The following is a 25,864-nucleotide window of genomic DNA, read 5'->3' as shown; positions in this document are numbered from 1 at the left end:
ACTCCCGCTGCAGCTGCCTAACACCATAACTTTTTAAATCATCTCTACTGTCTATTAATCTTCATTCAATAACTTGAAATAAAGGTAAAAGAAAAAGAATTTTTAATCTTTTGCAATAAAATAATTTTTTCAAGTATGAAAGTAAATAAAATTTACCTGAGACATTAAAAGATAAATAAAATCGTGCGAAATAATTTGGCGCAGTCTTTTAATGCGTTGATGATAATTGCATTTGAAATAAAATAAAATATATATACAGAAAATGACAATTGCATCATTATCGATTTATCGAAACTTAAATTTTATCCTACTAATTTTTGATTGATCAATTTTTTTTTTCTTTTTTGTTACTCTAATAATTAATTATTTTTTCAAAAAATTGTTATTGTAAATATAAATTATCTTGAAAAATGTATGAAATAATGAGATGTTAAATATATCAGAGTGAATTTTTACTCGCGCCATATGATGACCGACTTACATACTTCTTTTTTACCGACACCTGCTCTCTTATTGGCTATGCTATTGAGTACAGTCAATACCAATGTATATTATTTTATTTGCATACAGACACGCAAAGTAAACGTTACAAGTAAAGAAGTTATTAATTATAATATTTTTAGTTAAACAAAAATGTCTGAATACAACAAAGTACGTACAGGAAAATTAAAACTTAAAGGTGAAAAAATTAAGTACGTATTCATTTTTATTATAATTTATAAATAATTGTTTAAATAATTTGACAATGATTTGTTTATTTTTTGTAGATCAAAAAAACGTAAACATAAAAAACAAGACAATAAAGATGAAGAATCCAATGCTCCTGCAAATGATGCCCCTCAACATGGTGATTATTTGTATTATTTGTTAATCTAATTAATTAATATTATAGTTTTTTCAAATGATTTATGCAAACAATCAAATGACACTAGAAGTAGTACACGTCTGATGATTTTTTTCATTTTTTTAAACCAATTAAATTTTAATATAAAAAAATTATATTTGCTTATTTAGAAATTTTTTTTGAATAACATTCTATTTGTTTACCAAAAATAAAAATTCACTGGACGTCTACTATTTTTATTACTATAAAATAACCTAGAAAAATTATTTATAAAATGTGGGCATCGGTCGGCCCTGCAGGCCAGCCCAAAAACTTCCCGCCGTGTTCGAGCTCCTTTTTCTCCACTTCTGTGTGCTAGCGTTATCCTATAAGACTTCTCTGAGAATCCTAAAGAAATTTTTTTCCTTTACTTTTATGTGCTACCGTTTTTCCATAAGACCGCCTAAGAAATTCCATAGGAAATACAAACTTACGTACGCACGTACACGCATACACTCGGACATCATCTTGAAATTAGTCAGAATAGCTTCTTAGAACCTAGAAACGTCAAGATCTATTAGAAATTCGAATTTTGAAAATCGGACCGAAACCAATAACTTCCCGAATTTTTGAAAATTTACAATTCTTTTAGCGAGAAGTAAAAAAAAATATATTATTGTTGGCAAATTATTATTAAAATTAATATTCACAATCTGTACTAATAATTATTGATCCCGAGCATTGAAAGTTATATTTTTATATATGATCCTGAAATTAGCGGACATTTAAAAAATTTTGAATTTTCGTTTTACAATAAATCAATTGCAAAAAAATAATATAAAAATATGCACATGTAGATAATTTAAAAAACTACAGGTGCAATTTTTTCAAATATTTTTTTTTTGTTTTATCGTCTAAAAAAAAATCCAAAATTTATTAGACGTCTGCTAACTTCAGTATCATATTTTTATATGTTGATTATGTATAATAATTATGATCAGGTGGTTGGTGGAAAGTGAACAGCTTCGCTGAAATAACTGGAACAGTGGCTATAGAATTTGGTAATCATACTTATATAAAGGCACTGGACAATGGTTTGTTCACACTGGGTGCTCCACATGACGAGGGCGATGGTCCATCACCAGAAGAAATCCTCACGGCGTTTCCGGTCAATGAAAATAAAATAGCTCTAAAGTCGGGCTATGGTAAATATATTGGAATTGATAAAAAAGGAGTCGTAATAGGAAGGAATGATGCTGTTGGCGCTATGGAACAGTGGGAGCCTGTTTTCCAAGTAACTATACTTTTTATTATATTCGATAATAATCTATCTAAGAGTTCATACCATCTATTCTCTTTCTCACACACATTTAAATAAACGAAACAGTTCTTGTTGCACTTACATTAGCGAATGGAAATTTCAAATGAGCCGTTCTTACCCAAGTAGGACACTTGCCTTTGTGACATCTACAAGATATCAGTTTTTTAGAAAACTTTTCGATCAGGCACCAATATGTTGACAAAACGATCAGACATTTGTCACCAAAAAAATATCTACTTAAAAGACTTAACACAAGTGATGAAAAAAAGTAAATTACAAACAGTAGTAAAACAAGTTATCTAAATGACTTTTCAATTGACATAACACGAATTTATGTACCTGAAGATCTGAACGTTTTTCGCAAAACGAAAATTAAAGAAAAGAAATGGAAAGTAACAAAACTACTGGATCTAGATTTCTGAAATAGTTCAGACGTCAGCCAAAAATTTCAGGCCACCCCCAACTACCCTCAGTCACCTTTAGAGTAAAATTACATAAATTGTTTTCATTTTCGTCGCGTGAAAAACGTTCCAATATTCAGGCACATAAATTTTCTCTGTCTCCAGAACCAACATTTGCATGTCGGATTTATACCAAAAAAGATGACTCTGAGTCAAAAAAAAATTTGTCATCCTTTTAATCGACATCTTAGAGTGGTCTCTGTGCTACTTGGGCAGATATAAACAAATTTCCGAACGAAAAGTATTTTATTCTATAGATAATAACTTTACGCATTGAATAAAATATTTTATTTAATTATTTGGGTCTTTATCTCGATGTATGAAAACGGTTCATTTGAAAATCACCAATTTCACTCTCTTAAGATGTCAAGAAATTAATAAATATTTGTTTTATTATTTTAGGATGGTAAACTCGCTATTCTAGGTAATAATAATTGTTTCATGTCTGTAACAGAAGATGATGATGTCATTTGCAGTAGTAAAACAGCTGGATCATCAGAATACGTTTGTCTGAGAAGTCTGGTCCAGCGAATAGACGATCCCAACAAAGGCATACCTATTGAAGAACAAGGTTCACTTACTGAAGTTGAAGTCAATTATGTGTAAGTAGTAATTTGTTTAATTATCAACTATTCAATTATTTACACATGATCATTTCATTTAAATTTGATTATTTTTTCTTTACTTTGATTTTTTCAGGCGCAAATTTCAAAAATTCCAAGATAAAAAGCTAAGGATAAATACCGAAGATAACAGTAAATTAGCAGCTGCTAAAGCTGAAGGAATTTTGCACGAAACTTTGCTCGATAGAAGAAGTAAAATGAAAGCTGACAGATACTGCAAATAGAATTACAGTAATAAATTTTTTTAAAAATTAACTAATTGATTAATTTAACAAAAAATACCAAGTTTTTTTTTTTTTACATTATTGGCACTTAATTATTTTATTTTACTAAAAATTGTGAATTAATTTTTTTTAAAAATTAATTTACTGTTTAATAAACGATGACATAAAAAAAATATCCGTAATTCTTAATACAATAATACGTTGAACTTTTTTTTTTTTTTTTGAAAATGAAACGCATCGTAAAATTAATTGAGCAAATTTGATTTATGATTATTAATGAGTACTTTATATTTTTTTTATATTATAGATAAAAAAAATCAGTTCTTGTGATCATATATATGCTTATAAGAAATGATTGCATTTAAATGTAATAATAAAAATTAGCTATGAGCTTGTCTTATAGTAATTAATTAAAATATCTTAACACGCATTGATTAGCAAACTATTCGTTTATCTTTTACATTTTAAATTTAAACTCAAATGGGACCAAGAGTAATTGAACAATTAAAAGTTACAATAAATGAATACGAGTAAATTTATCAAACTATTTTATAGTCCACATTAATTGGGTCTTTTGTTTAAAAATTAAATATCGGCGGGTAGGCCTTCAGAATCTGCGCACGTTCACTTCTTAAATTCTTAAAACTCTATATTTTTTCATTATAATTACTCATTATTCATTTATATATGATCAATTCCGTGTACTAACGCTAATTAAATCGAATTATTATCGATAATTACGCCGTTATTTACATGATTGTGCTCAAAATCGAGCCATTTATTATTTATCTGTTTCTATTATTAGTATTTTTATTATTTATATTTAATTATTATTGTCCATCCAACATGTGATAGCAAAAGTTTTTTTTAGTGCGTCAGTTTGATATTTTACTGAAAATTTTGTTGGACGGCCTGCGCTTTTTTTTACATTTCTACAAGTAGACTCAGTGCATTTAATAAATTATTACAGGCAGTAAAAATTATTTGTTATAAAATTTACATTTAAAATATTATTAATAAATATATAGTTATTTAAACAATCGAATTTCTAAGCACAACCACATGTAAAGTACACGGCGACACTTAAAGTCGATTAAGCTATGGGCTATTGCATTAGAGAACGAAATTTTTACTTTTTTTTTTACAATAATAATAATAATTATTAATATTATTATTATTATTATCAATAATTAATTGATTAATATTGTTATTGTTAACTAACTAGCTAACTAACTAACTATTCATTCATTCGGCGAAAAATATTCTCCATCAGTTTCGGTTTTAAAAATTTTTTTTATCCAAATGAAATTACGCTACAAGTATTATTCAGACATAGAAACGAAGAATTGGACTAATAACTAATAATTATTTGTGTCAGCGAATAAATCGAGTTGTTTGTTTTAAGAAAAAAAATATTAATCGGTTTAAATAACAAATTATTGATTGAAAAAGTGTTGTAGTTAAGTTAGGCGGGTAGTTTTCGTAAAATATAAGTTATTTTTTATGTAATATTTCAGCTGCCTCGGACTCCCATTGACGAGGTTCCTTCTCCCCGTTGAATTTTTAACCACTCGACAAATTCGTCGAGCATTACTGGCCCTAAAAATATTCATTTTTAAATTATTGATGGATTACGTCGCGAGGTAGCGGTTAATTTTTTTTAAAATCCCGCGGTTTGTGCGAGTACGTCAGTATGATTTACTTGTCAAATACTTACACGCTCCGTCTAAATCATAATTCGATAAATCATGATTAATAGTTCGCGAAAATTCCAGAATGTTGCACCACTGATCTTTGTTTATTACTTTGTACTTGGATTGATCTAAAAATTGGGCGAATTGTGAAAATAATGGCCAATGTTTTCCCAATAATAATTGAAGCATCACTCGCGCTGTTTCCATGTCCATACTACGTTGATCTTTATCCTTAAAAATTTTAGTTAAGTTTTTAAATTTAATTTAAGGCATTTTTAAACGGTGACCCCTTCACACTTTTTTTACATTCAGTGACATTTAATTGTTATAACAGTAGTGAAATTTTATTAATTAATTAAAAACAGAGATGTAGGTTTAAAAATAATTACTTAAAGTTGATATCAATTAAGGTTGAAGATCTAGTACCTGGTCAGGGAACTATATTTAGTAAAATTTAGTAATGAATGAATAATTGTTCCAGTGTATAGCCGCATGTACGACCTTTTACACTTTTTGCCTTTACATCGCAACTGCTTCCTTTCTTTATCTGCTTTTCATTGTGCGGCTGTGGCCCGACTTGTGCTTATACTGTACTGTACCATTACGGTGATACCCTATCCTCCACCTTGGCTGTGGGGGTATAGGGGCAAGGAAAACCACAGAGAAAACCATTGCCAGTACAGTTCGGTTTGGGTGAAGCTCCAGTGGTCGATAAAATTCCCATTTTACCGATCACTGGATCTTCATCCCGCGCCTAACGGTCAGAGACCTTCGTTCGAACCCAACGCGTGGCTAAACGGTCACCCAGCCAAGTAGTGGCCATGCTCAATGCTACTTAACTTCGGTGATCGCCCGAGCCACGCGTGTGCCGAACGGCTGCCTCAGCCGCTTAGTAAAATTTAGTAATTATAGAGAAATATATGTAGAAGATATAAAAAATATAGAAGAAAATCTATAGAAAATCTAGTAGCTATCACCGTCTAAGAAAATAGATATACAAATACATGAGTGATCGGGTACTAGATCTTTTTACCTTAGAAGTTAAGGGGGATAGCCACTGTGAAATTTCAAAAAAAAATTTTTTTTTTTTTTTTAAATCAAAGTGTAGATGTTCAAAAATATGTATCTAAAGTTTTATATGAAAATTCCGAATATTTTTCAAGTTATAGTAATTTTTGTGACAGCGCGTCAACTGACCGCTGCATCGACTAAAAACTTTGAACGCATTTTTCTCGAAACTACTTTTTTTGAACTGGTGTCATCTGTAATTTGCATAAATATGAACCGATTCGCAACTTTTTTTTTGCCGTATTCGTCTATTCAGTAGCTAAAGTTGCACGTAGGGGATTTTGAAAATTTTGATTTTTAAGATTTTTTAGGGCTGTTTGAATCCAAAAAAATGAGAAAAAATAACGAAAAAATTTTTAATATGTCGCAATTTTTTTTCAAATCCAAATTTTCAAAATCCCCTACGTGCAACGATAACCACATGCACACAGATTACAACGCCGTTTGGTTTTTTTGTTTCCGATAATCCGTTTTTGAGTTAGAGATGACACCGTGGTGGGGGAAATTTTTTTGTTGCTCCACAAAAATGCTTATAACTTTGTAACAACATGATATTTTTTAATGAAAATTTAGGAGAATTATCTTCAATGTATACTTTAGAAAACAAAAAAAAACCCGATCCCCAAATTCCTTTAATATTCCAGTCAAAAAAATTCCCGAAAATCACCTATTTTTTCGATTCTCAGTAGCTATCCCCCTTAAACGAAATTTTGTGAATAAATTTTAGCCTACACAATTTAAAAATTCCAATCATAATGTTCTCCTAAAGATTTCCTAAAATTTATTTATCAAATTTCCTTCAACTCCCCATCGATATCAACTACAAGTAATTTTTTTTTAGATCTATATTTTATAAGACGTCTGTTTGTCAATTAATGCTTGAACTTTTCTGTAATTAACTAATAAAATTTCACCGCGATCAAGTCAGATCAAGGTCACTGACTATTTTTCAAGTGTGAGGAGGGGATATTTTCTGATGTCTTTAAAAATAAATAACTAATAAATAATTGAATACTTACTCTAGCAAAGTCATATGCATATCTATAAATTCCCTTGAATGCGTGTGGCTCGTTGAGTAAACTTCTCAAGTAATCAAGTTTTTGTTGTAATTTATGAATGGTATCACACTGTAATTCAGATAATCCCTTGAGCCATTCGTTGAGTGTGAAAAATCCCATTTGACGAGCGTTCATTTTGTACGCCAGTACAAGCATCACAACATTTTCCGGTTCTACAGCTATGTCCTCACAAAATTTTTCCATTCCATCAGGACCCAGGGTATCAGGATCATCCGCAGCTGTGTACTCTCTGAACCACGCAATGCAGCGTTTTTGGACAAACGACGATGCTGCTGGAACATCTTCTGTCTTTGTATATCTTCTGGCGCTAAAAAAAAATAATAATAATAATAATAATAATAAATATCTATTGACAAACATGAACACAAATAAATAATTAAAAATAAAGATTAATTATTATTAAATCACTTATACGTATTTACACACCCGTCGTCTTCCATACACTGTCAAACTGTACAAATATTTATTTTCTTTGCTTTAATTCTTATAATCAAATTAATAAATAGAGTATTTAAAAATTTAGGTAATGAACAAATATAAGTAATTAAATTAAAAGTTAAACGAGAAGAAAAAAACGTTTAATAAAATAAAAATAAATGCTGAAAAAGTTAAGCTAGAAAATTGGACCAACAAGACCAACTAGAGTAGCAAGGAAGGGCAAACTAAAATTGTGGACGTCTATTCTTAAACTTTAGTTCTCTATATCTACTAAGAATCAGTGGGTGCATCCAAAGAATAACTAAAAATGTCTACCAACATTCTATCAAAACATTTACGTTGCAAATAATAAATAAAACATCATCAAGGTCATATCCGCATTAATTATCAATAAAAAACTTAGCAAAATATTATAATAAATCTCAATAAATACAACGGTCACATGAATTTATCCGTTGGCAATTAAATTAAACAGTAAAACTGAAGAAAATGAATTACTTAGACGTGTGACGCAGCCTCTTGGAGGGATGTCTGGGCATTCCATCCTCATGGGCACTTGGTGACATATCAGTAGATGTGTGATGATGGTTTGTACTGGAGGGCGCTCGGCGCTTGCTACGAGGCATCCCTCCTCCTCTAATAACTAATCTTGTGTCCTTACTGATACCTGATAAGTCCTTCTGCTCCTCCTTTATTCGCCGTGATATGAATTTGCCGAATAATTTATTATTATCTTCTTCAGCTGATGCAACTTCTTCTCTTCCTTCTTCCCACGCCTCCCGCTATTTGACACAAAGCCAAAATAAAGTCCAAAAAATTAATCGATATGATTTATTTACTAGCAATCAACTGTCAATTATGATAATTACCTCGTAGCAGTCTTGAGTACTTGATAAATTAAATAAACCAAATTGATCAGTAATGTGCTGGGTATCGTAATAAATATCACGATCACTCTGGGTCGGTTCCACGTTCAACAAGGACGAGGTTAAGTTCATCAATACATCTCCAATAATCTTTTTATAACTTATTCAATTTTTTTTTACTATAAACGTCACAATTTTTATTTTTATTTCAATTTATTAATCGTTACTTTATTGAGACGTACGTTTGATTTGTCAATAATAACTTTTGTTGCTGCAATTTATTTTTTTTTTTTTGCGTTTACAAAAAGCTTGATGATGTCCCACACGATTGATTGGCTCTACAATGAATATGTTATCAATAAGTAAGAGCGTTTATTTTTTTTTTGAAATATTAAAAAATTTATGTAAAATAAATGGACGCGTATTTAAATATTTAGATATTTGAATTTAAGACAAATGAATAAAAAAATTACTCGATGTCTAATTGTACGAGGCTACAACCGAGGAATGGAAGAGCAAAGAGAGACCGTAACAAGGCTGAATAACTTCGGGCAGGAAATTAAACGTTTGATATTAAAGTAAAAAAAAAAATAAAATAAAATAATAAAAAAAAAAAAGTATGAGTATACAATTAACGGATAACGGATAATTTATCATATCATTGTTCTAATGAGACGTTAAAATATATATAAATATATAATCCGGTTGTCTAAATAAATGTATAAACAAAAAAGGATTTTGTCAAACGGTTGGATGAAAAAATTCACGCACCTTCGATTACCTTTCACAGAATTATTATATTTTTTTTTTATATATATGTGGGTATATTGGTGGCAGTTTTTTTGTTCACTATCACGAATTCACAAATTTCATAATTAATATAATTTGTTATTGTGGATGGGTATAATACTAATTAATTTAAACTATTAAAACTAATTGCGGGCAAATGAACCCACGGACAATAAATAATTTGATAAAAAATAAAAATATATAATGTTTTATACTCTTTTGCCCTAATGCCAAAGAGTGTGAGGTGATTTCAATAACCTCGGTCTAGGGTACAGATCTCTCACGACACGACACGACTAAAACACAATGTGATAAAGTTTTAAACTGGTGCTGCCATCCTGGCTGATGCTGCTCTCAAAATTCAAACTTTCGTAGGGTTTATTTTCATTTTTTTTATCAGGACAGACCGATAAAATAAAATTTTTTATTTATTACTATCGATAATAACAATTTCTATCATTAGATAAAAAATATATATATGATACTGAAGTTAGCAGACGTCTAATAAATTTTGAATTTTTTTTTAGACGATAAACTGTAAAAAAAAAATATTTGAAAAAATTGCACCTGTAGTTTTTTAAATTTTCTATAAGTGCATATTTTTATTTTTTGTTTTTTTGTAATGAATTTGTTGAAAAAAAAATTCAAAAAATTACTAATTGTCTGCTAACTTCAGGATCATATATATATGTATATATTTAATACCAAGAACTGACAGGTCACAGATGTCCTTCTTTGTGCTAAATGACAGATACGTCATTTTATTTTTATTTATTTATAAATTTTAAATAAATAATTAATAAGTAAATTTAAAAATTCAAAAAATGAGCGCTTATGAAAAATTAAATTCTATTTAAATTTATATTTTAAACTAAGTGTCAAATGGTAATTTTGATTATAACCTGAGAAAAATTTACTGATAAGAAAAAATGTTGAAACCAAAAGCTTTGATGCAGGTTCTGAGCCAAGCAAATACTGGTGGTGTTGAAAATACTTTGTAAGTTTTTTATTATTTATTTTTTTTACGATTTTAAATCTTGGATTGATGGACAGTAATAACGAGAAGTTGATTATTGTTACAATAATTATTATTTTTTTAAGATTACTCAGTAGAGATGGTGGTCTTTTGGCTTACAGTGGATACGGTGATAAAGATGCCAGAGTAACGGCTGCTATAACGAGTAATATTTGGTCAGCTTATGAAAAAAATGGACGTAATGCTTTCAAAGAAGATGAGTTACAATTTGTTTTAATGGATTGTCAGGTATAGATTTTGTAAATTTATGAATTGGTAATCTGTAGGTGATCTCTCTTTACACCTCAGTCAAAATGTATCAGGTGAAATATCTCAGTCACTAATTTCTCAATTTAAAAATTTATTATGACTGAGATGTTTTTATCCAAGACGTCATTTCTGAGATAAAATGAAGGGGAGCCCAATTACAGATTGTAGTCCCTGTGACTCGAGTATCATGATGCTAAAGCCAGCAGACATTCAAAAATTTTTTTTTAAACGTCAAAATACTGGTAGAAAAAAAATATTTAAAATTCATCTAAAGAACGTAGAAATTTTTTTTATTCTGCATATTTTCAAAAATTTATTTTAATGACAAGTTATTTATTAATAAAAACATCAAAATGTCACGATCCTGGAGCTAGCAGACACTTAAAAATTTTTAGGATTTTTTTTTGAACAATTAAATTTGAAGAAAAAAAAACTAAAAATATGCAGATGTAGAAAATTTAAAAGACTACAAGTGCAATTTTTAAAAATATTTTTTGTTTTCATAATTTATCGTTTTTTAAAAAATCCAAAAATTATTAGGGACGTGTTCAGAAATACACTCTAGAGGTGAAAAATTACCTATCCAAGTGTGATTAGTACTTTTGTAATGTTAAATCGCATCTATGGATCGACTAGAGGATATTTCTGAACGCAGGAGTTGAATATTTCTCTTCCAGAGTGTGTTTCTGAATACGCCCCTAGACGTCGGCTAATTTCAGTATCATAAAATGTCAGTGTCAAATGTCTGCTACTTTGAGCGTCGACGAATATTACTACTGAATTTTTTAAATTAAATTTATAATAATAAATGTATTTGTAATTTTTACAGGAAGGTAAAGTTGTAATAACAGAAGTGGCAAATTTATTACTATGTCTTTATGCGAGAGAAAATGTTGGCTTTGGATTGCTGAGAGAAAAAGCACAAGCTCTTGCTAAATATCTTGATCAGCCACTAAAAACCATAGCAAGCATGCCTTAAATTTTAATACATTATTTAAAATTAATTATGATATTTAATAATCAATAATAATTCATGACTTTCTTACATATTTTATAACAAAAATTGTATATAAAAAATATGTTAATTATTAAATAAATAAATGATATTCCCAGGAAAAATTTTTTATTGATAGAGAGACCGCTCCAGTGAATAAACACGGCCGGTAAATGAACTATTTAATTTTTAATCACAATTACATAAAAGAAGTACTTGATTACTTCAATTGACAATTTTTATAAATTGTAATTTTGTTTTCTTTTGTATTAAAATATTTGAAAATACGAGCATTCATTTACTGACTCAGTCACCCTATTAATTAAAATTGAATAATAAAATTATTAAAGTTGTTTTAAATTCAAGATTTACAACAAAGTCTTTATTAAATCACAACTCATACAAACAAAGTTTACATTGTTAATAATTACATACTTTATTATTTGAATTAAATTATATAAATAATTATGTTTCGTTCATTTAAACTCATAGATATTTCTTAAGCACTCAGTACTTCAATACGAGCAAAGATTTTAAATATTTTCTGTAAAATGTGTCAAAAAAAAAGTTACTTATTACAATTACAATTTATATTTTTGAAGTATAAAAGAAAATTTAATAACTTTTATTGAAAAATAATTTAAAAAAGTTTTCGTTTAAATAAAAATATAAAGAGCTTAGTAAATATTTAAATAGTAATTGTGCAGTTTCAATGAACATATAAGTAGAATATATATATTATATTTTATTTATTAAATATCCTGTTTTAAATATTTATTTATTTCATTTTATAAATTTAAATCTGGTATAAAATCTTTGTAATGTCTTTGATCGTGCGGGCTTTTATTTTAACTCGTAATAAATCATGTAAAAATTTTTTGTATTAAAATCCATACATTAATTCTTTTTTTTATATATGCGAGTATATATATATATATATTCAAATACAAATTTCACATCTAATATTTAATTTAATTTCACAATATGACATTTAATAATTTGACGAGTGGTTTTATTTAAATAATAAATGTCTTTATGAAAGTACAAATATTTCTTTCACTAAAATTCAAAATGACATTTCTACGACGAGTATTTATTTTAATTTATTTAATTGCTTATATTTATTAGTAATTGTTATTAATATTTACTGTTTACAAAGCCAATACTTAATTATTTATTTATTTTTTTTAAATTACCGAGCTAACTCTTTATAATAAATGAAATGACAATAAGGGATATTTGTGATAATTATTTAAGGGGGGAAGCTGGTCTGAGATACAAAAAAAAGAACATATTTTTGTGATTTTTTTTGCAGAGTACATTCTTTATTAAAATTCTCAAATTTGTGACATTATTTAGCAGCATTCCAAGAATATTCTGCTAAATTTTCATAAAAAAATATGGAAAAATAAACCAGTGGTAGTGGGGAGAGCCGAGTCACCTCAAAAAAAAAGTATTCATACCGTAGGCAGAATAACTCATGACTACTTCATTTGAAATAAAAAAACCAAAAAGATTTCTTCAGTACATAAGTTTATCTGAGATTTGAACGAAGGATTTTTTTTTTCAATACCTACTCATTTTTTAATTAAACAAAAGGAAGAATTTTTGGCAAAAATCCGAGTTTTTTGATTGCACCTTTACCAAAAATTCAAAAATGAATATTTTGTTTATTCCTTCGTTCAAATTTAAGATAGACTTATGTACTGAAGAAATCTTTTTGGTTTTTTGATTTTAGGTGAAGCAGTCATGAGTTATCTTGCTTACGGTATGAAGACTTTTTTTTTTGTGGCTCGGCTCTCCCTACCACCACTGGCTAATTTTTCAATATTTTTTTGTGAAAATTTAGCAGAATATTTTTGGAATGATGCTTAATAATGTCACAAATTTTGAGAATTTTAATAAAGAATATACTCTGAAAAACAGAAAATCACAAAAATATGCTTCTTTAGTATCTCAGACCAACTTCCCCCCTTAATGAAATACCAGATTATTGCACTAATTATTTCATTAATTAAGTATATAATAACGTGTATTTATAAAGCACCTTTATTTTTAGTATTTTTTTTCGTTTATCTTTTTGATAATGTTCTAACATTTTTTTTTATATATATTTATTTATTTAATAATTAAACATAATTTAATATTTGTTGTTTGCTTATTAATTAAGTGTAAAATGTGAAATTTATTTAATTATTTTCTTTTTTATAGGCCAGTTGATGTGATAATTGAAAAATTTATATCATTTATCACAATAATTGAGTATTTATTAATTTACTTTTTTTTAATAAGAAATACGATTGATAACTATTTGCAAAAACATTTTTAAAAATATTATTTAATTTAATAATTAACAAATCGAGGTAAAGGTATTAGAATTTTAATGTTCATTTTTTTTTAATGAGATTTAATTTAATTGTAATGAGAGTTTGGTCCTCTTATAGAAACTGTTTTATGAACTTTTTATTTCTTTTAATATATTTACATGTATATATATATAAATATTAATATATCATGTTTGATTTAATATTATAATTGCCATTGTCGATTATATATTTTAATAATTTGATATTTTATATCGTATTACTTATAAAAGTTTCAATTTTATGTTTTTGCATCGTATTTTCTTTATATTTATTTCTCAAACGGCGGCAGTGCGCTAGTGGTTTAATTTACTTTATAATTAAAAAAAAAAATCTTATTTGTTTTCCTTAACTTTTTTTTTCTTTACAATAATTTAGTAAAAAATTCTAATTCTTAATAACTATCGTAAAATTTTAATGTTTCCAATTATATATGTTATATATCTATTTTAATTCTAATAGATAGTCACGATTACGCTTGTATAAATTTACATTTTATTAACTCGTGTAAATCGATATTGTCCTTGTTACTAATTTTTAAATGACAAAGATTTTTTATATTCAAATTTATCTCGTAGTTTTTCATTATTTTTGTTCTTTTTTTTCTTTAATTAATATTAATATATAGATAATAAAAAATAAATAACGAGAAAAATTATTTAGTAACAATTATTAATTGTAAATAAAATTAATCACAAGAAAAACATAAAACAGTCTTCGCATTACTAGATAGATGTATTGCTAGAAATATATATCTATTAATATATATATTAGCGGATAAAATAATTAATTAATTTAATTTAATTAAATGTAACATTAAAAATAATAGTGGACTGGGCAGAGGAAGAAATCAAAGTATGTAATGATTACATTCGTGAACCCTTTTGCTGCAACACCTAAAAATTAATTATATTTTTAATTAATTTAAATAAATATACTTTTATATAAAAATAATAAACACACGTCAAAAAAACTCTACTACTTATTTTTTAAATAAATAATAATTTATTTCAACAATTTGATGATTAAAAAAAAATTGAATAAGTAATAGAATTTTTTTAAACTAATAAATATTTAAAATGGACTAATCTACCGACGTAACTAGATCTGAAGCATTAAAACTAAAAACTAAGACCCCTTGTTAATAAAAACCATTATAAGTTTAACAAATTAATAACAATCACAAATTACTCACCTGTAAATACAACAATTTCAAACACAAATATTTTTATCTGCTGTATTTATTTATTTACACTTCACTTAGTTTATAAAAATAACAATAAAAGCTGTACCCTGATAAATAAATAAACCCATGATAAAAATAAACCATGCAAAATATTAAAATCATGCTGGATAAAGGATAGAAAGTAACCAAACCAATAAAAAGACAAATAATTATTTTCTTTATTTACTTAAATAAAAAGCATGCTGTACAATAATAACAATTATTTTAATTATAAATAATCATTTTAAAAATTAACACACAAAATAATAAACGGGACATGCTCATGCAGGTCTATTTATAAATAAATTTTATATTAAATTAGTATACACACTAAAAACTAAATGATTCTTAACGAAACATTTTGTATTATTGATAAAAAAAAAAAATAAATAAATAATAAAAATAAAAACACAAAAGAAAATACATAAATTAATATCTTTTGATTGATTTTAATTTAATTTAAATAAATAAAATATAATACTGGAGTATTTTAATGATAGTTACTAAAAATTTTAAAGATCATCGGTTGTTACGTCGGCGTTGAAAAAATAATTATAATTAAATTAATTAATAAAATGTATAACATTAATCATAATAATAATTAAGATAACTACAACAATAATAATTATAATAATAATGATAATATAATGATAATAATAATAATAATAATAATAATAATAATAATAATAATAATAGTAATAATAATGATAAAATATAATAATTAAAAAATTTAAACAACGCGCTAATCACGACTATTTCGGCTGGCGTGAGCAGAATGCGAATAAGACGGTACCTTTACACGATCGGTGGATTCCTGCTCTTTACTTGTCAATTGACTCGGTCCATATTCACGACTTACGACACACAAAAATTCAGCGTGATCTTCATTCCCATAATTGTACTGCGATCCAATATTAATAAGCTATAAAATAATTTAAATAACATCAGTTGGTTATCTATTAAATTTAATTAATCATCTTTATTATCGTAAATTAAGAGGGGTAATAATTTATAAAAGCGTTTACTCCAAATTAATATTTTGGATTATATTTAATAAAACGGTAACGATTAAAAATAATGCAGGGATAGATTAATGAATAAAAGTAATTAAAGTTTTAGGACTATGTCAGTAGTCAACTCTTTGATTTTATGTACCTGAAGATCGAAACGTTTTCTGCAGAACGAAAAATAAAAAATCTACTTGATCTAAATTTCTGGAATGTTTCAAATAGGCGCTAATTAAATGTGTTGGTCGAAAATTGTAGCCACCTCCAATCGCCCTCAAGCAGTAAAATTTAATAAATTTTTTCGTTTTCGATTCGCGAAAAACGTTCCGATCTTCAGGTAGATTTTATTTTCTGTTAATGATTTAGTAGATTTAAAAAAGATGTTTCAGCAAGAAATTGATAATTTTATAGTAGAAGTACCATTTGTTGCCACTGCTCTATTTTTTGACACTTAATACTTTATTTCAATTAATAAAAAAGTATTAAATAAAATTTCTATTGCAATAGTATAATAAAATTATCTCTGCACACATTTTAAAAATTATGACATTGCGTCTTTCTCAAACTAATTTATTTGAATTTTTAGTGTCCAAAACTGGCCCTAAAGTGACCGAAAATGGTACCTCTACCCTAAAAAAAATTTTTTTTTTTAGATCAAGTAAGAGACCTAGTACCCGATTACTCCATGTGTTTGTATATAAATAAATTTAGTAAATATAGATATAAAAATACATGAGTGATTGGGTACTAGTTCCCTGATCGAGTACTAGGTTTTTTACCTTATTTACAAAATGTAATTATAAAAAACTACCTGTTCAAATTTCCAACCATCGGACATCGTTGATACCATTTGTGTAATTTCATCTTCATGGCACTGTAGTACTCGATAGACATGTTTTTTAGAATCACGAGTTGGTCGTGTGTCTCTTATACTTATTCTTTCATTGACAAGTCTTATCAATTCGGTAATATTATAAAATTCAGCCTCTTCGAGTACACCTTCCTCAGTGAGATCTTTATTTATAACTAATTTTCCATGACGAAGGTAATTTAAGACCGGACTGAAATACGTGGGATCGCGGTCTATCAGATAAGCTCCCGTTTCATCCTGGAAGTTGACACCAAAAATTTTGATTATTAGTTTTAATAATAATAATAATAATTATTATTATTATCAAGCTTATTGATAATAAAAATTTTATAAATAGGATTTATGATAAATTATGTTTATTTTAAAATTACGCGGGTAGTAAATAAATATGTATATAAACTAACCCGGTCGGAAATAAGGTCGGAGTCCTCTTGACATAGTCGATACAGAAACGAATTTGGATCTCGTGCTAATGTCGTTTTAGCTGTCAAAAAATACGTCCCACCGACATTTAAACGCACCCATTGATTATTACAACGTTTAGATATATTATTTTCTGTCATACTGTGAGAATTTATATCATTGAAGTCCGCCATTTTGGCATTTAACTACTTGATAAACGACAACACTCTGCACTCTCGACTAACAATAAGTACAAACTACACACAGCGCACACATTTACAAAAAAAAAAAAAAAACGACCTTACAATATGCTGTACCATATATCGTTTTATATAATTTTCATATCGATTAGTTTTATAATCGATTTGTGACTTGAAACTTTCAACTCATCTCGATACTTTTACCTGTAGACAAATAGGTTGATGATCTTTTAACAAAAATATTAATAGGGTAAAGTAACGAAACTAGACCCAATTGCTGTCAGTATCCAGACTTTTTAGTGATAAAATTATTTTACGGCAGATAAATATTTATTATTTTTATTGATTAGATAAATTGTTGGATCATATCCGAGGAATTTTTATTTTAATAGAAAGGAAAGGAGTTGACTATGATACGGAATATTTTTAAAATATTTGAAAACATGCGCCCAGATTTTTAATGATGCTGAAGTTAGCAGACAATTAACAATTTTCAGACTTTTTTTTTTAATAATTTAATTTAAAAAAAAGAAACTAAAAATATGCATGACAATAAAGTTAGCAGACATTTAATAATATTTGGAACTTTTTTAACAAAAAAATAAATATTAAAAAAAATATTTTGAAAAATTGCACGTATAGTTTATTAAATTTTCTACATGTGTATTTTTTTAGAAATACTTTTTTTTTTATTATTTACCTGGAAAAAAAAATTTATTCAAATTTCAAATGTCTGCTAACTTTACTGTCATAAAATATGCACATGTAGAAAATTTAAAAAACTGTAGATACATTTTCTTAAATACTTTTTTTTTAACAATTAAAAATTTTCAAACTTTCTTTTTAATAATTTAATTTAAAAAAAAAACTAAAAATATGAACATATAGAAAATTTAAAAAACTGTAGATGCATTTTCTTGAATACTTTTTTTTTAACAATTAACAATTTTCAAACTTTCTTTTTAATAATTTAATTTAAAAAAAAAAAAAACTAAAAATATGCACATGTAGAAAATTTAAAAAACTGTAGATGCAATTTTCTTAAATACTTTTTTTTTTATAATTTATCGTTTTTAAAAAATCCAAAATTATTAGACCTCGGCTAAATTCAGTATCATGATTTTTAAAACATGAGTGTGAATGTAGCAGACATACGAAAATTCATAAATTTTGAATAAATAAATAAATAAATTAATTAAATAATGTAATTTTAAAAAATGCGCGCGCTGATTTTGAAATTATCCAATTACGCGTTTTTTAAAATTTATTCTACTTACATATTATTTATTTAGTCTAAAATTTTAAAAGTTGCCAATTGTCACGCGCTTTATTTAAAACTCGTATGACTTTTTTTTTTATTAATATTAAATTTATTTTGATTCAAAAATTATCGTTCGTTATGGCTGATTATTGATATTTATCTCAAAGTATCAGAACGTCATCTAATTTCACTATCATATATAAATTTATGGAAATGAATTTTTATGAAGACTAAGAATTTAACAATTTACTCTAAACATTTGTAATAATTAAAAATTTATCAAGTATTAATTGTCTTATTAATATTATTTATTCAAAAATATAAAAAAAAAAACATAAATTTATTTAAATTTAAAATTAATAAGGATAGAAATAAAAAAAACACAATTTAATGTCACATAAAATTTGTATTACAAAAAATAAATTAATTAATATTTTAGTTACAAAAATACATGACTAATTAATAATTAATAATACTCTATCTAGTGATGATTTTAAAATGTATTTTTAAATATTTTAATATTTTTCCTTTTATAGAGTTTACAATATTTTTTTTTTTTTTTTTTATTTATAATTAATGATTTATTTGCATACTAAAAACACGAGATTCGATTTAAGTTTATGACAAATGGAGTATAAAAAAATTTTAATGTGACATAAAGTAAAATAATAATTTTAATTATTAATAATAATATAAGTATAATGTATTCTATCAGTCCTGCCTCTACTATATATTATATTTTTTATTAACTTTTTTTTTTACCGTATGGCTGCTTATACTCGCACATTGTACTGAAATTACATTTAGAAGAATAAAAAAAATTATTATAAACTTTATACAATTGTTAGTTCTTATAATTATACTTACAATTATTATTTTATTTTATTTCTTAATCATATATTGTTTTTTTTGTTCATTAATTACTATGCAATGTTTTTTATTTTTTACTGCAAAATGTAGAGATTCCGGCACAATACTGTACATTGTAATTTATAAATTTATTTTTTGTTCATTTGTAAAATTAATTTTGATATTTTTTACGTCTACTAATACTACTATATTTACGTAGTGTCATGTTTACGCATTAAAATTATATATTTATATTATATTATCATTACTAATAAAAATTAATATAAAAAAAATTTAAGTTTGGCAAGCATCGATTGATTTATACATTAAAATAAGAACAAACGATTTAAAAAAAAAAAACGTGGTCACCATACACTAAAATTTTGTCATTGTTCCCATAAATTTGTTTTTTGTTTAAATATCAACCACGATGTATAATTAAAAAAATTGTCATTGAATTTTAAAAAAATTAACGACTCTAATAAAATTGTCATTTTTTTTTCTATATACAATTTTTTTAAAAATAATTACTTTGATTTTTATAATGAATTATAACTATTAATAAAGCAATATATATTTGCAAGAGTATTTTAGAATTATTTTTTGTTCGTTCTTAATTGTTCTAATATTTAAAATTGTAATATATATATATATAATAATAATAATAATAATAATATTTAGATAATTGTTGTACGATAAAGTGCTTTGTATTAAAAAATAACTAGCCTCTTCTAAATCGAGAAAAAAGGCATTCACTGGAAACAGATCTAGTATTGCGTACCTATATTATTTATTTATGTGTATGTATGTATATATTGTTTTATATATGCATACATATACGTATAATTAATATTTTATACCTCAACGTTTATCTTTGTACTTAATTTTGTGCCGCGTTTGCCGCAGCTTTTCTTCATACTGACTTTCGAGTTCTTTTAATTTTTCTTTCATCTGTAACTCTTGAGTACTGACAATTTCGTCAACATTTTGTTGTACTTGATTTATAGCTTTTTTGTAACCATCTTCAATTCGTTTACACTCTCCCATTAAAAATTTTTCCTTTTGTTCCGCGTACTCCTAAAAACGATAAATAAAAAAAGTTATAAAATTAATTTAAATAATTAATGTAATTTTTAAATTAATTACCTTATAATTATTGGCAGTAGTTTTAGCTGATTGATACTTATGTTTCAATGTGTCAATACTATTTTTCATTTCTTTTTCTTTCTGTTTAAATCTATTAATCTCATCGTTAAATTTACCCTCCATTTCTTTTAATTTTTTAATTTCTTCTTGCATCTTAGCTTCATTTTCTTTCATTGTCTGATTTTCCGCAGCCCAAGCAGGCATAACTTGGGCCATAACATTTTTAACTTCTTCAATATCGAGCTCTTTCTGTCTCAACTGAACTTGTAAATTTTCAATGGTAATTTTACGCGTCAATAATTCTTGTTTATACTCAGTAATTTTTTGTTCAATCATCTGAGTTACTATTTGCTCCTGAGCTTTGAAAGACGACTGCAGTTTTATTTTTTCCGTCAGCATGGCTTCGCTCATGGCTTCCAGTTCTTTAGTCTTTTCTGCATACTTGAGATTCAATTCCGACAGAATATTTTTATATCGATCCTCGATAGTTTTTTCTTTAGCACGATGTTGGTCCTCGATTATTCTCAGCTCTTCGGCGACCTTTTGCTCCATTTCTTCGCGCACTGTTTTGATAGACATTTCACGCATCCTCTGAAGATCATTGGCTTCAATGGTACTCCGTGGTGACAAATTTAATTCTGCAGAAACTTGTTTTTGATTTTTAACATACTCTTCAAATTGTTTAGCTTGATTTTTTAATTTTGTTATCAAACTATCTCTCTCATCTTTTATTTTTTCTAAATCTTTAAGCCGTTGAAGCTGTGCCTCCTTTTCTTTGAGTTCAAGTTCCAGCTGTTTTACTTTCTGTTCATCCATATCATCTCTACGGTCATTTTTGCTGCTATTTAACTGATCAGTAAGCTGCCTCACCAGTTCTTTGTACTGATTCAGTTCCTTCTCCAAGTCATTTCGCGTATTCGATAAACTGTCATGTGACCTGCTTACATTATTTTCATAATACGCAATCTTATTTTTGCATTCCGTCAATTGGTTTTCCAGCTCGCCGATCCTCGTCTGATATTGAATCTTGTCCTTCAGTAAATTTTCACACAAATTTTTCAACGTGTCATTTTCTAAATTTATTTTAGCAGACAAATTTGCTTGGTGAGTTTCCTTGGTCTCACTGCTGTGTTTTGAATCAGACAACTGATGCTCACGTCTCGACAACTTTACCAATAAATCATTTCTTTCATTAACGATATTACTATATTTCCTCTTCAACGTTTCATGAGAAATTTCCATCTGCGCTATTTTTATTTTCGCTTCATCTAAATTTCTCTCAAGTTCAGTCATTTTTTGTTGATCCTCGACGGCACTCGACAGCTTCTCTTCAAGACGCTTACAGTCACTTTCCAGTTGGGCTATTTTATCTGAATGTTCAGAGCAATGATCGGGTAACAGAATACTGATTTGTCGTTCAGGATAAGCATTGCGAAGCTCAGCAAGTGCTTCTTCTTTAGCTCGCTCAATTTCCTCATGAATTTTTCGCGCATACTCAACTTTCTTCTTGCGTTCATAACTCAAATCCTTTTCTAATTCAATTATTTTTTTTTTATAAGACTCGCACTCGTGAGTTAATCGCTGGGTAATTTTAATTTGCGATTCAAGCTCCAGTTTGACGTAATCGATCTCCTGTTTCTGCATCTCTAGATTAGTATAAGTCTCTTTCAACGTTTTAATTTCCTCCTTATGGTCGTTTATCAACTGCTCTTTTGTCCCACAAACTTCTATGTACAATTCCTTAACGCGATCAAGTTCTCTTTGTGTTTGCTCTAATTGCACGGTTAATTGCACTATTTCCAGATGCGCTTCTTGACGGGCACGTTCGACGGCCTTGTCATGAATTTCCAGGTACTCTTTATTAAACTCACCAATTATTTCTTTCTCCTGCTGCGCCATAGTCTCATGCTGAATTTTACGAATGGTTTCCTCTTGATTCGCCAGAGTTTCCTCTAATTTTTCCTGCAGTCTAGTTTTTTCATGCATCAACGTCGCATTCTGTTCCCTCACTTCAGTCAGATGTTCTGCTAACTTTTTAATTTGATTTGTCGCTTTTATCGAGTGATCACTGATAAAAGAATTAAGCTCATGCTCGAGTTCATTGACACGTTTTGCATAACGGGCGGCCTCTTGTTGGCAAGTATTAGCTCGTGAATGAGCCTTCTCAAGCTCTTTGTCCTTCTGCGCTAATGTATTCTCCAGTCGCGTTATCTCCTTACGTTTTATTGCTTGACCAGCGATACATCTGTGCAATTCACCCCGTAATTTATTCGTGATATCTTCGCCCGATTTGTTTCTTGATTTATTATGCAGCTCACCGAGCTTCATTTGCCTAATAGAATCCGATTCTTCTTCCATCGTTGACGTCAACAGTGAATCATATTGCAAGGCGTCACTTTTAGCTACGTCTAATTTATGCTGTAAATTATTTACAATTAAAATAAACAAGTAATTAATCAATTTATTTAATTATTTTTAAAATATTTACTTTTAATTCTTGAACTGTTTTCAGAACTTCTTCTTTTTCCTGGGTCAAAATTTTGACACGATTTTCCAACTGCATAATTTCCTGAGCATTGTTAGTTGCCATGAGATTACGACATTGAATTTGACTTTCTTCCAATGCCTTTGACAGTCGGTTCATCGTGTCACCTTTTTCAACCATTAATGTTTCATGTGCTCGTCTTACTTCCGCTAACTTATGCTCTAAGCTCACGTACATTGACTCCTAATAAAAATAATAACCAGTAATTAATAAAAAAAATTAATTAAAATAAAATACTTAGTCGTGAATATAAAAAATTAAAATTCCAGTTAAACTAAACAATTAAACTTGCCGATATGTCTTGCGTTAAATCCATTTTAGGCGGCTTGTTAACGAAATAATTTAAGTACTAATTTATAGTTAGTCAATAAAAATATTTAAATAAAATATAAATAAAAAATACCTTCTCATTAAGTTTATCAGTGAGCAAATCGACCTGCGTCTGCATATTTTTCATTTCAATACTGTGTTTTTCTTGCGCCTGTTTCAAAAATTTTTCATGAGTCTTATCGTTAGCTTGTAAACTTTGTACTCTTTCCAATACCGCGATTTTCTGCTGCAAATCAACAACTGAATTCTTCGCTACTTTCAATTCATCGCTCATATTTTTATTGGTCTTCTCCAAAACAGATATTTTTTCTTTGAAACCGTCTATCTGTCCCTGAAGCTGAGCGATTTCCGCCTTGGCGTCAATCAGTGCGTTCTGGGCCTGATTTCTCGACAGATTCGATCTCTCGACCTCAGCTTGAGTCAACGCCAGCTTCCTCGAGAGCTGATTCTTTTCTTCCTCCTTTTCCTGCTGCAGCTGCTGGAATTCCTCAGTCAGCCGTTGGATCTCGCGCATCCTCACCGAATAAAGTACTTCTAGCTGTTCTTTGCTATTGTACTCAGCAGTTTTGTAAGCGTTCGTGTCATTACTAATAACCGGCCGTCCATTGGGACTGACTTTGTAACAATGATTGTAGTGATCAGAGCCAACGTCATTGTCACCACTGCCAACCTCTTTAATATTTTCTAGCGGACTGTTATTGTCGTAAGGTTCGATGTATCCATTGTTTGAGTATTTAGCATTCTGTTTTTCGAAATGATTAGACGGAGTTTCGTAATTTGATGGATAATTGTCTAGTAAAGTGTACCCATCATTTATTTGCGCTCTTAAATCATTCGGAAACGTCATTGGATTAGTGAGACTCGGTGGTCGCGGCAACTCATACGGACTTTCAGCTATAGAATTTAACGAGTTGTTGTCCCTGTTACTCGTACGCGGTGTCCCTAATTGTCCATAAATATCAAACTCGCGCTGCATATCGGAGTTCGTTTTACCAGTATAATATGGAGTACTCATAGCATAATTAGCTTTCCCCTCGGACGTATAGATGCCAAAGTCTTTTTGATATTGCGACAGTGTAGGCGCTGCCTTGTCATTGTTAATTATTTGACTTTTTGAGCAGTTGTTTACTAAGCTATGGCTGACATCTGGGTCTGCATCTCGGGTATCATGAAAATTGCTACTGTTAACCGAGCTCACTTCGTCATCCTCGTCCAAATCCTCAAAGGCATTTGTCAAAATATCTTTTATCTATAAAATAAAACCAAAATGAAAATTAAAAATCTCCGGGTATTGAATGTCGCGGGTAAAAAAATCCAATTTAATAAAATATCAACTAAATATTTAAAAAATGATAACTATGGGTATCTGTACATCAATAAGTATCATGTTACCTCTTCATTACGTCGCTTCAAATCCTCCTGTTCCTCATCCTCTTCTTGTCTGTGTGCAATAGTACTTATTTTGATGCTATCGGAGCCCTGGAAGAGGCTGATACCAGGAGCCTCCATGCCTCCAACAACACGATCTTGCATTATGATTACTAATAATCAATTTATTGTTAATTTTATCAGCATGATAACAATTGTTTATGACACCATAACCTAGACGCAACAAGTGGCTTGCCAAATGACTGTCGTTATAAGCGTTATAGCAATCAATCCAGCGCCAGCAGGACATTGAGAGAGACGCTTAGTACATTTTATCACACAACACTTTTATTATTTATTATTATTTGGATTATTCTTACGCTTAACCAGTCTATTATTTATATTTTATAAATTATTTATATTGTAATGCTTATGCTCTGTATTGACGATTGCTTGTAAACAATCTTTGAAAAGTCAAATGAGCAGCATATTATACCTATAGGTATATACATATATATGTTTATGGAATATTGGTGTTGGTGGGGTAGTAGAAAGGCGTGTTGGTGATGTTGGTTGTTGTTAAAATGAAGGAGCGCGGGAATATGTGTGTTGGTTTGATGACAAGCCCATAA

General features: G+C 28.1%; 5 protein-coding genes across 10 annotated transcripts; 2 read left to right on the top strand and 3 right to left on the bottom strand.

Annotated features, from left to right (window-relative positions):
* The first annotated feature begins 534 nt into the window (after positions 1-534).
* On the top strand, positions 535-4,669 carry LOC130678617 (protein FRG1 homolog). Its single transcript, XM_057485946.1, has 5 exons — positions 535-692; positions 768-847; positions 1,825-2,117; positions 3,008-3,207; positions 3,305-4,669. Exons 1-5 carry the CDS (start codon positions 634-636, stop codon positions 3,450-3,452), a joined length of 780 nt encoding a protein of 259 aa, XP_057341929.1. The 5' UTR covers positions 535-633; the 3' UTR covers positions 3,453-4,669.
* Positions 4,670-4,725: 56 nt separating this feature from the next.
* On the bottom strand, positions 4,726-9,681 carry LOC130678616 (DCN1-like protein 4). Of its 3 annotated transcripts, none has more exons than XM_057485942.1 (6): positions 9,369-9,681; positions 8,601-8,935; positions 8,230-8,513; positions 7,234-7,600; positions 5,170-5,377; positions 4,726-5,051 (listed from the first exon to the last, which is right to left on the bottom strand). In XM_057485942.1, exons 2-6 carry the CDS (start codon positions 8,727-8,729, stop codon positions 4,966-4,968), a joined length of 1,074 nt encoding a protein of 357 aa, XP_057341925.1. In that variant the 5' UTR covers positions 8,730-8,935; positions 9,369-9,681; the 3' UTR covers positions 4,726-4,965. The 3 variants fall into 3 exon arrangements, with proteins under 3 accessions (XP_057341925.1, XP_057341926.1, XP_057341927.1); XM_057485943.1 differs by having other exon boundaries at positions 9,379-9,681; XM_057485944.1 differs by lacking the exons at positions 8,230-8,513; positions 8,601-8,935; positions 9,369-9,681 and adding an exon at positions 7,720-7,953.
* Positions 9,682-10,079: 398 nt separating this feature from the next.
* On the top strand, positions 10,080-11,790 carry LOC130678619 (ragulator complex protein LAMTOR2 homolog). 2 transcript variants are annotated; one of them, XM_057485950.1, is made up of 3 exons: positions 10,080-10,383; positions 10,524-10,650; positions 11,501-11,790. In XM_057485950.1, the coding sequence occupies exons 1-3, from the start codon at positions 10,316-10,318 to the stop codon at positions 11,648-11,650; spliced, it is 345 nt and encodes a 114-aa protein (XP_057341933.1). In that variant the 5' UTR covers positions 10,080-10,315; the 3' UTR covers positions 11,651-11,790. The 2 variants fall into 2 exon arrangements, with proteins under 2 accessions (XP_057341933.1, XP_057341932.1); XM_057485949.1 differs by having other exon boundaries at positions 10,087-10,383; positions 10,488-10,650.
* A 2,214-nt stretch (positions 11,791-14,004) lies between these two features.
* Positions 14,005-17,800, bottom strand: LOC130678618 (BTB/POZ domain-containing protein KCTD5). Of its 2 annotated transcripts, XM_057485948.1 has the most exons (4): positions 17,536-17,800; positions 17,072-17,368; positions 16,047-16,175; positions 14,005-14,924 (listed from the first exon to the last, which is right to left on the bottom strand). In XM_057485948.1, the coding sequence occupies exons 1-4, from the start codon at positions 17,725-17,727 to the stop codon at positions 14,895-14,897; spliced, it is 648 nt and encodes a 215-aa protein (XP_057341931.1). In that variant the 5' UTR covers positions 17,728-17,800; the 3' UTR covers positions 14,005-14,894. The 2 variants fall into 2 exon arrangements, with proteins under 2 accessions (XP_057341931.1, XP_057341930.1); XM_057485947.1 differs by lacking the exon at positions 14,005-14,924 and having other exon boundaries at positions 15,718-16,175.
* A 1,603-nt stretch (positions 17,801-19,403) lies between these two features.
* LOC130662965 (uncharacterized) lies at positions 19,404-25,748 on the bottom strand. 2 transcript variants are annotated; one of them, XM_057461963.1, is made up of 6 exons: positions 25,257-25,748; positions 23,938-25,113; positions 23,827-23,859; positions 23,478-23,717; positions 20,990-23,407; positions 19,404-20,920 (listed from the first exon to the last, which is right to left on the bottom strand). In XM_057461963.1, the coding sequence occupies exons 1-6, from the start codon at positions 25,395-25,397 to the stop codon at positions 20,705-20,707; spliced, it is 4,224 nt and encodes a 1,407-aa protein (XP_057317946.1). In that variant the 5' UTR covers positions 25,398-25,748; the 3' UTR covers positions 19,404-20,704. The 2 variants fall into 2 exon arrangements, with proteins under 2 accessions (XP_057317946.1, XP_057317947.1); XM_057461964.1 differs by lacking the exon at positions 23,827-23,859 and having other exon boundaries at positions 19,406-20,920; positions 25,257-25,747.
* Between the last annotated feature and the right edge of the window lie 116 nt (positions 25,749-25,864).

This window comes from Microplitis mediator, chromosome 2, assembly GCF_029852145.1.
Source record: "Microplitis mediator isolate UGA2020A chromosome 2, iyMicMedi2.1, whole genome shotgun sequence".
Classification (NCBI taxonomy): Eukaryota; Metazoa; Arthropoda; class Insecta; order Hymenoptera; family Braconidae; genus Microplitis; species Microplitis mediator.
The sequence above is the reverse complement of the archived record's forward strand: the minus strand, read 5'-3'. Positions and strand labels throughout refer to the sequence as shown.

What these genes read in the sequence shown, in the direction of transcription:
- LOC130662965 (XM_057461963.1), bottom strand. Translation starts at nt 25,397, where the DNA reads ATGCAAGATCGTGTTGTTGGAGGCATGGAGGCTCCTGGTATCAGCCTC. An exon ending in TGAAGCGACGTAATGAAGAG is followed by an intron (nt 25,114 to 25,256) that starts GTAACATGATAC and finishes TTTATTTTATAG; the next exon opens with ATAAAAGATATTTTGACAAA. An exon ending in CTGATAAACTTAATGAGAAG is followed by an intron (nt 23,860 to 23,937) that starts GTATTTTTTATT and finishes TTCGTTAACAAG; the next exon opens with CCGCCTAAAATGGATTTAAC.
- LOC130678617 (XM_057485946.1), top strand. Translation starts at nt 634, where the DNA reads ATGTCTGAATACAACAAAGTACGTACAGGAAAATTAAAACTTAAAGGT. An exon ending in CTTAAAGGTGAAAAAATTAA is followed by an intron (nt 693 to 767) that starts GTACGTATTCAT and finishes TATTTTTTGTAG; the next exon opens with ATCAAAAAAACGTAAACATA. An exon ending in GAAGTTGAAGTCAATTATGT is followed by an intron (nt 3,208 to 3,304) that starts GTAAGTAGTAAT and finishes TGATTTTTTCAG; the next exon opens with GCGCAAATTTCAAAAATTCC.
- LOC130678618 (XM_057485947.1), bottom strand. Translation starts at nt 17,727, where the DNA reads ATGGCGGACTTCAATGATATAAATTCTCACAGTATGACAGAAAATAAT. An exon ending in CCGACCTTATTTCCGACCGG is followed by an intron (nt 17,369 to 17,535) that starts GTTAGTTTATAT and finishes GTCAACTTCCAG; the next exon opens with GATGAAACGGGAGCTTATCT. An exon ending in ATGGTTGGAAATTTGAACAG is followed by an intron (nt 16,176 to 17,071) that starts GTAGTTTTTTAT and finishes ATTATTTTATAG; the next exon opens with CTTATTAATATTGGATCGCA.
- LOC130678619 (XM_057485949.1), top strand. Translation starts at nt 10,316, where the DNA reads ATGTTGAAACCAAAAGCTTTGATGCAGGTTCTGAGCCAAGCAAATACT. An exon ending in GGTGGTGTTGAAAATACTTT is followed by an intron (nt 10,384 to 10,487) that starts GTAAGTTTTTTA and finishes TATTTTTTTAAG; the next exon opens with ATTACTCAGTAGAGATGGTG. An exon ending in TTGTTTTAATGGATTGTCAG is followed by an intron (nt 10,651 to 11,500) that starts GTATAGATTTTG and finishes TAATTTTTACAG; the next exon opens with GAAGGTAAAGTTGTAATAAC.
- LOC130678616 (XM_057485942.1), bottom strand. Translation starts at nt 8,729, where the DNA reads ATGAACTTAACCTCGTCCTTGTTGAACGTGGAACCGACCCAGAGTGAT. An exon ending in GTACTCAAGACTGCTACGAG is followed by an intron (nt 8,514 to 8,600) that starts GTAATTATCATA and finishes TGTGTCAAATAG; the next exon opens with CGGGAGGCGTGGGAAGAAGG. An exon ending in AGGCTGCGTCACACGTCTAA is followed by an intron (nt 7,601 to 8,229) that starts GTAATTCATTTT and finishes ATTTTTTTTTAG; the next exon opens with CGCCAGAAGATATACAAAGA.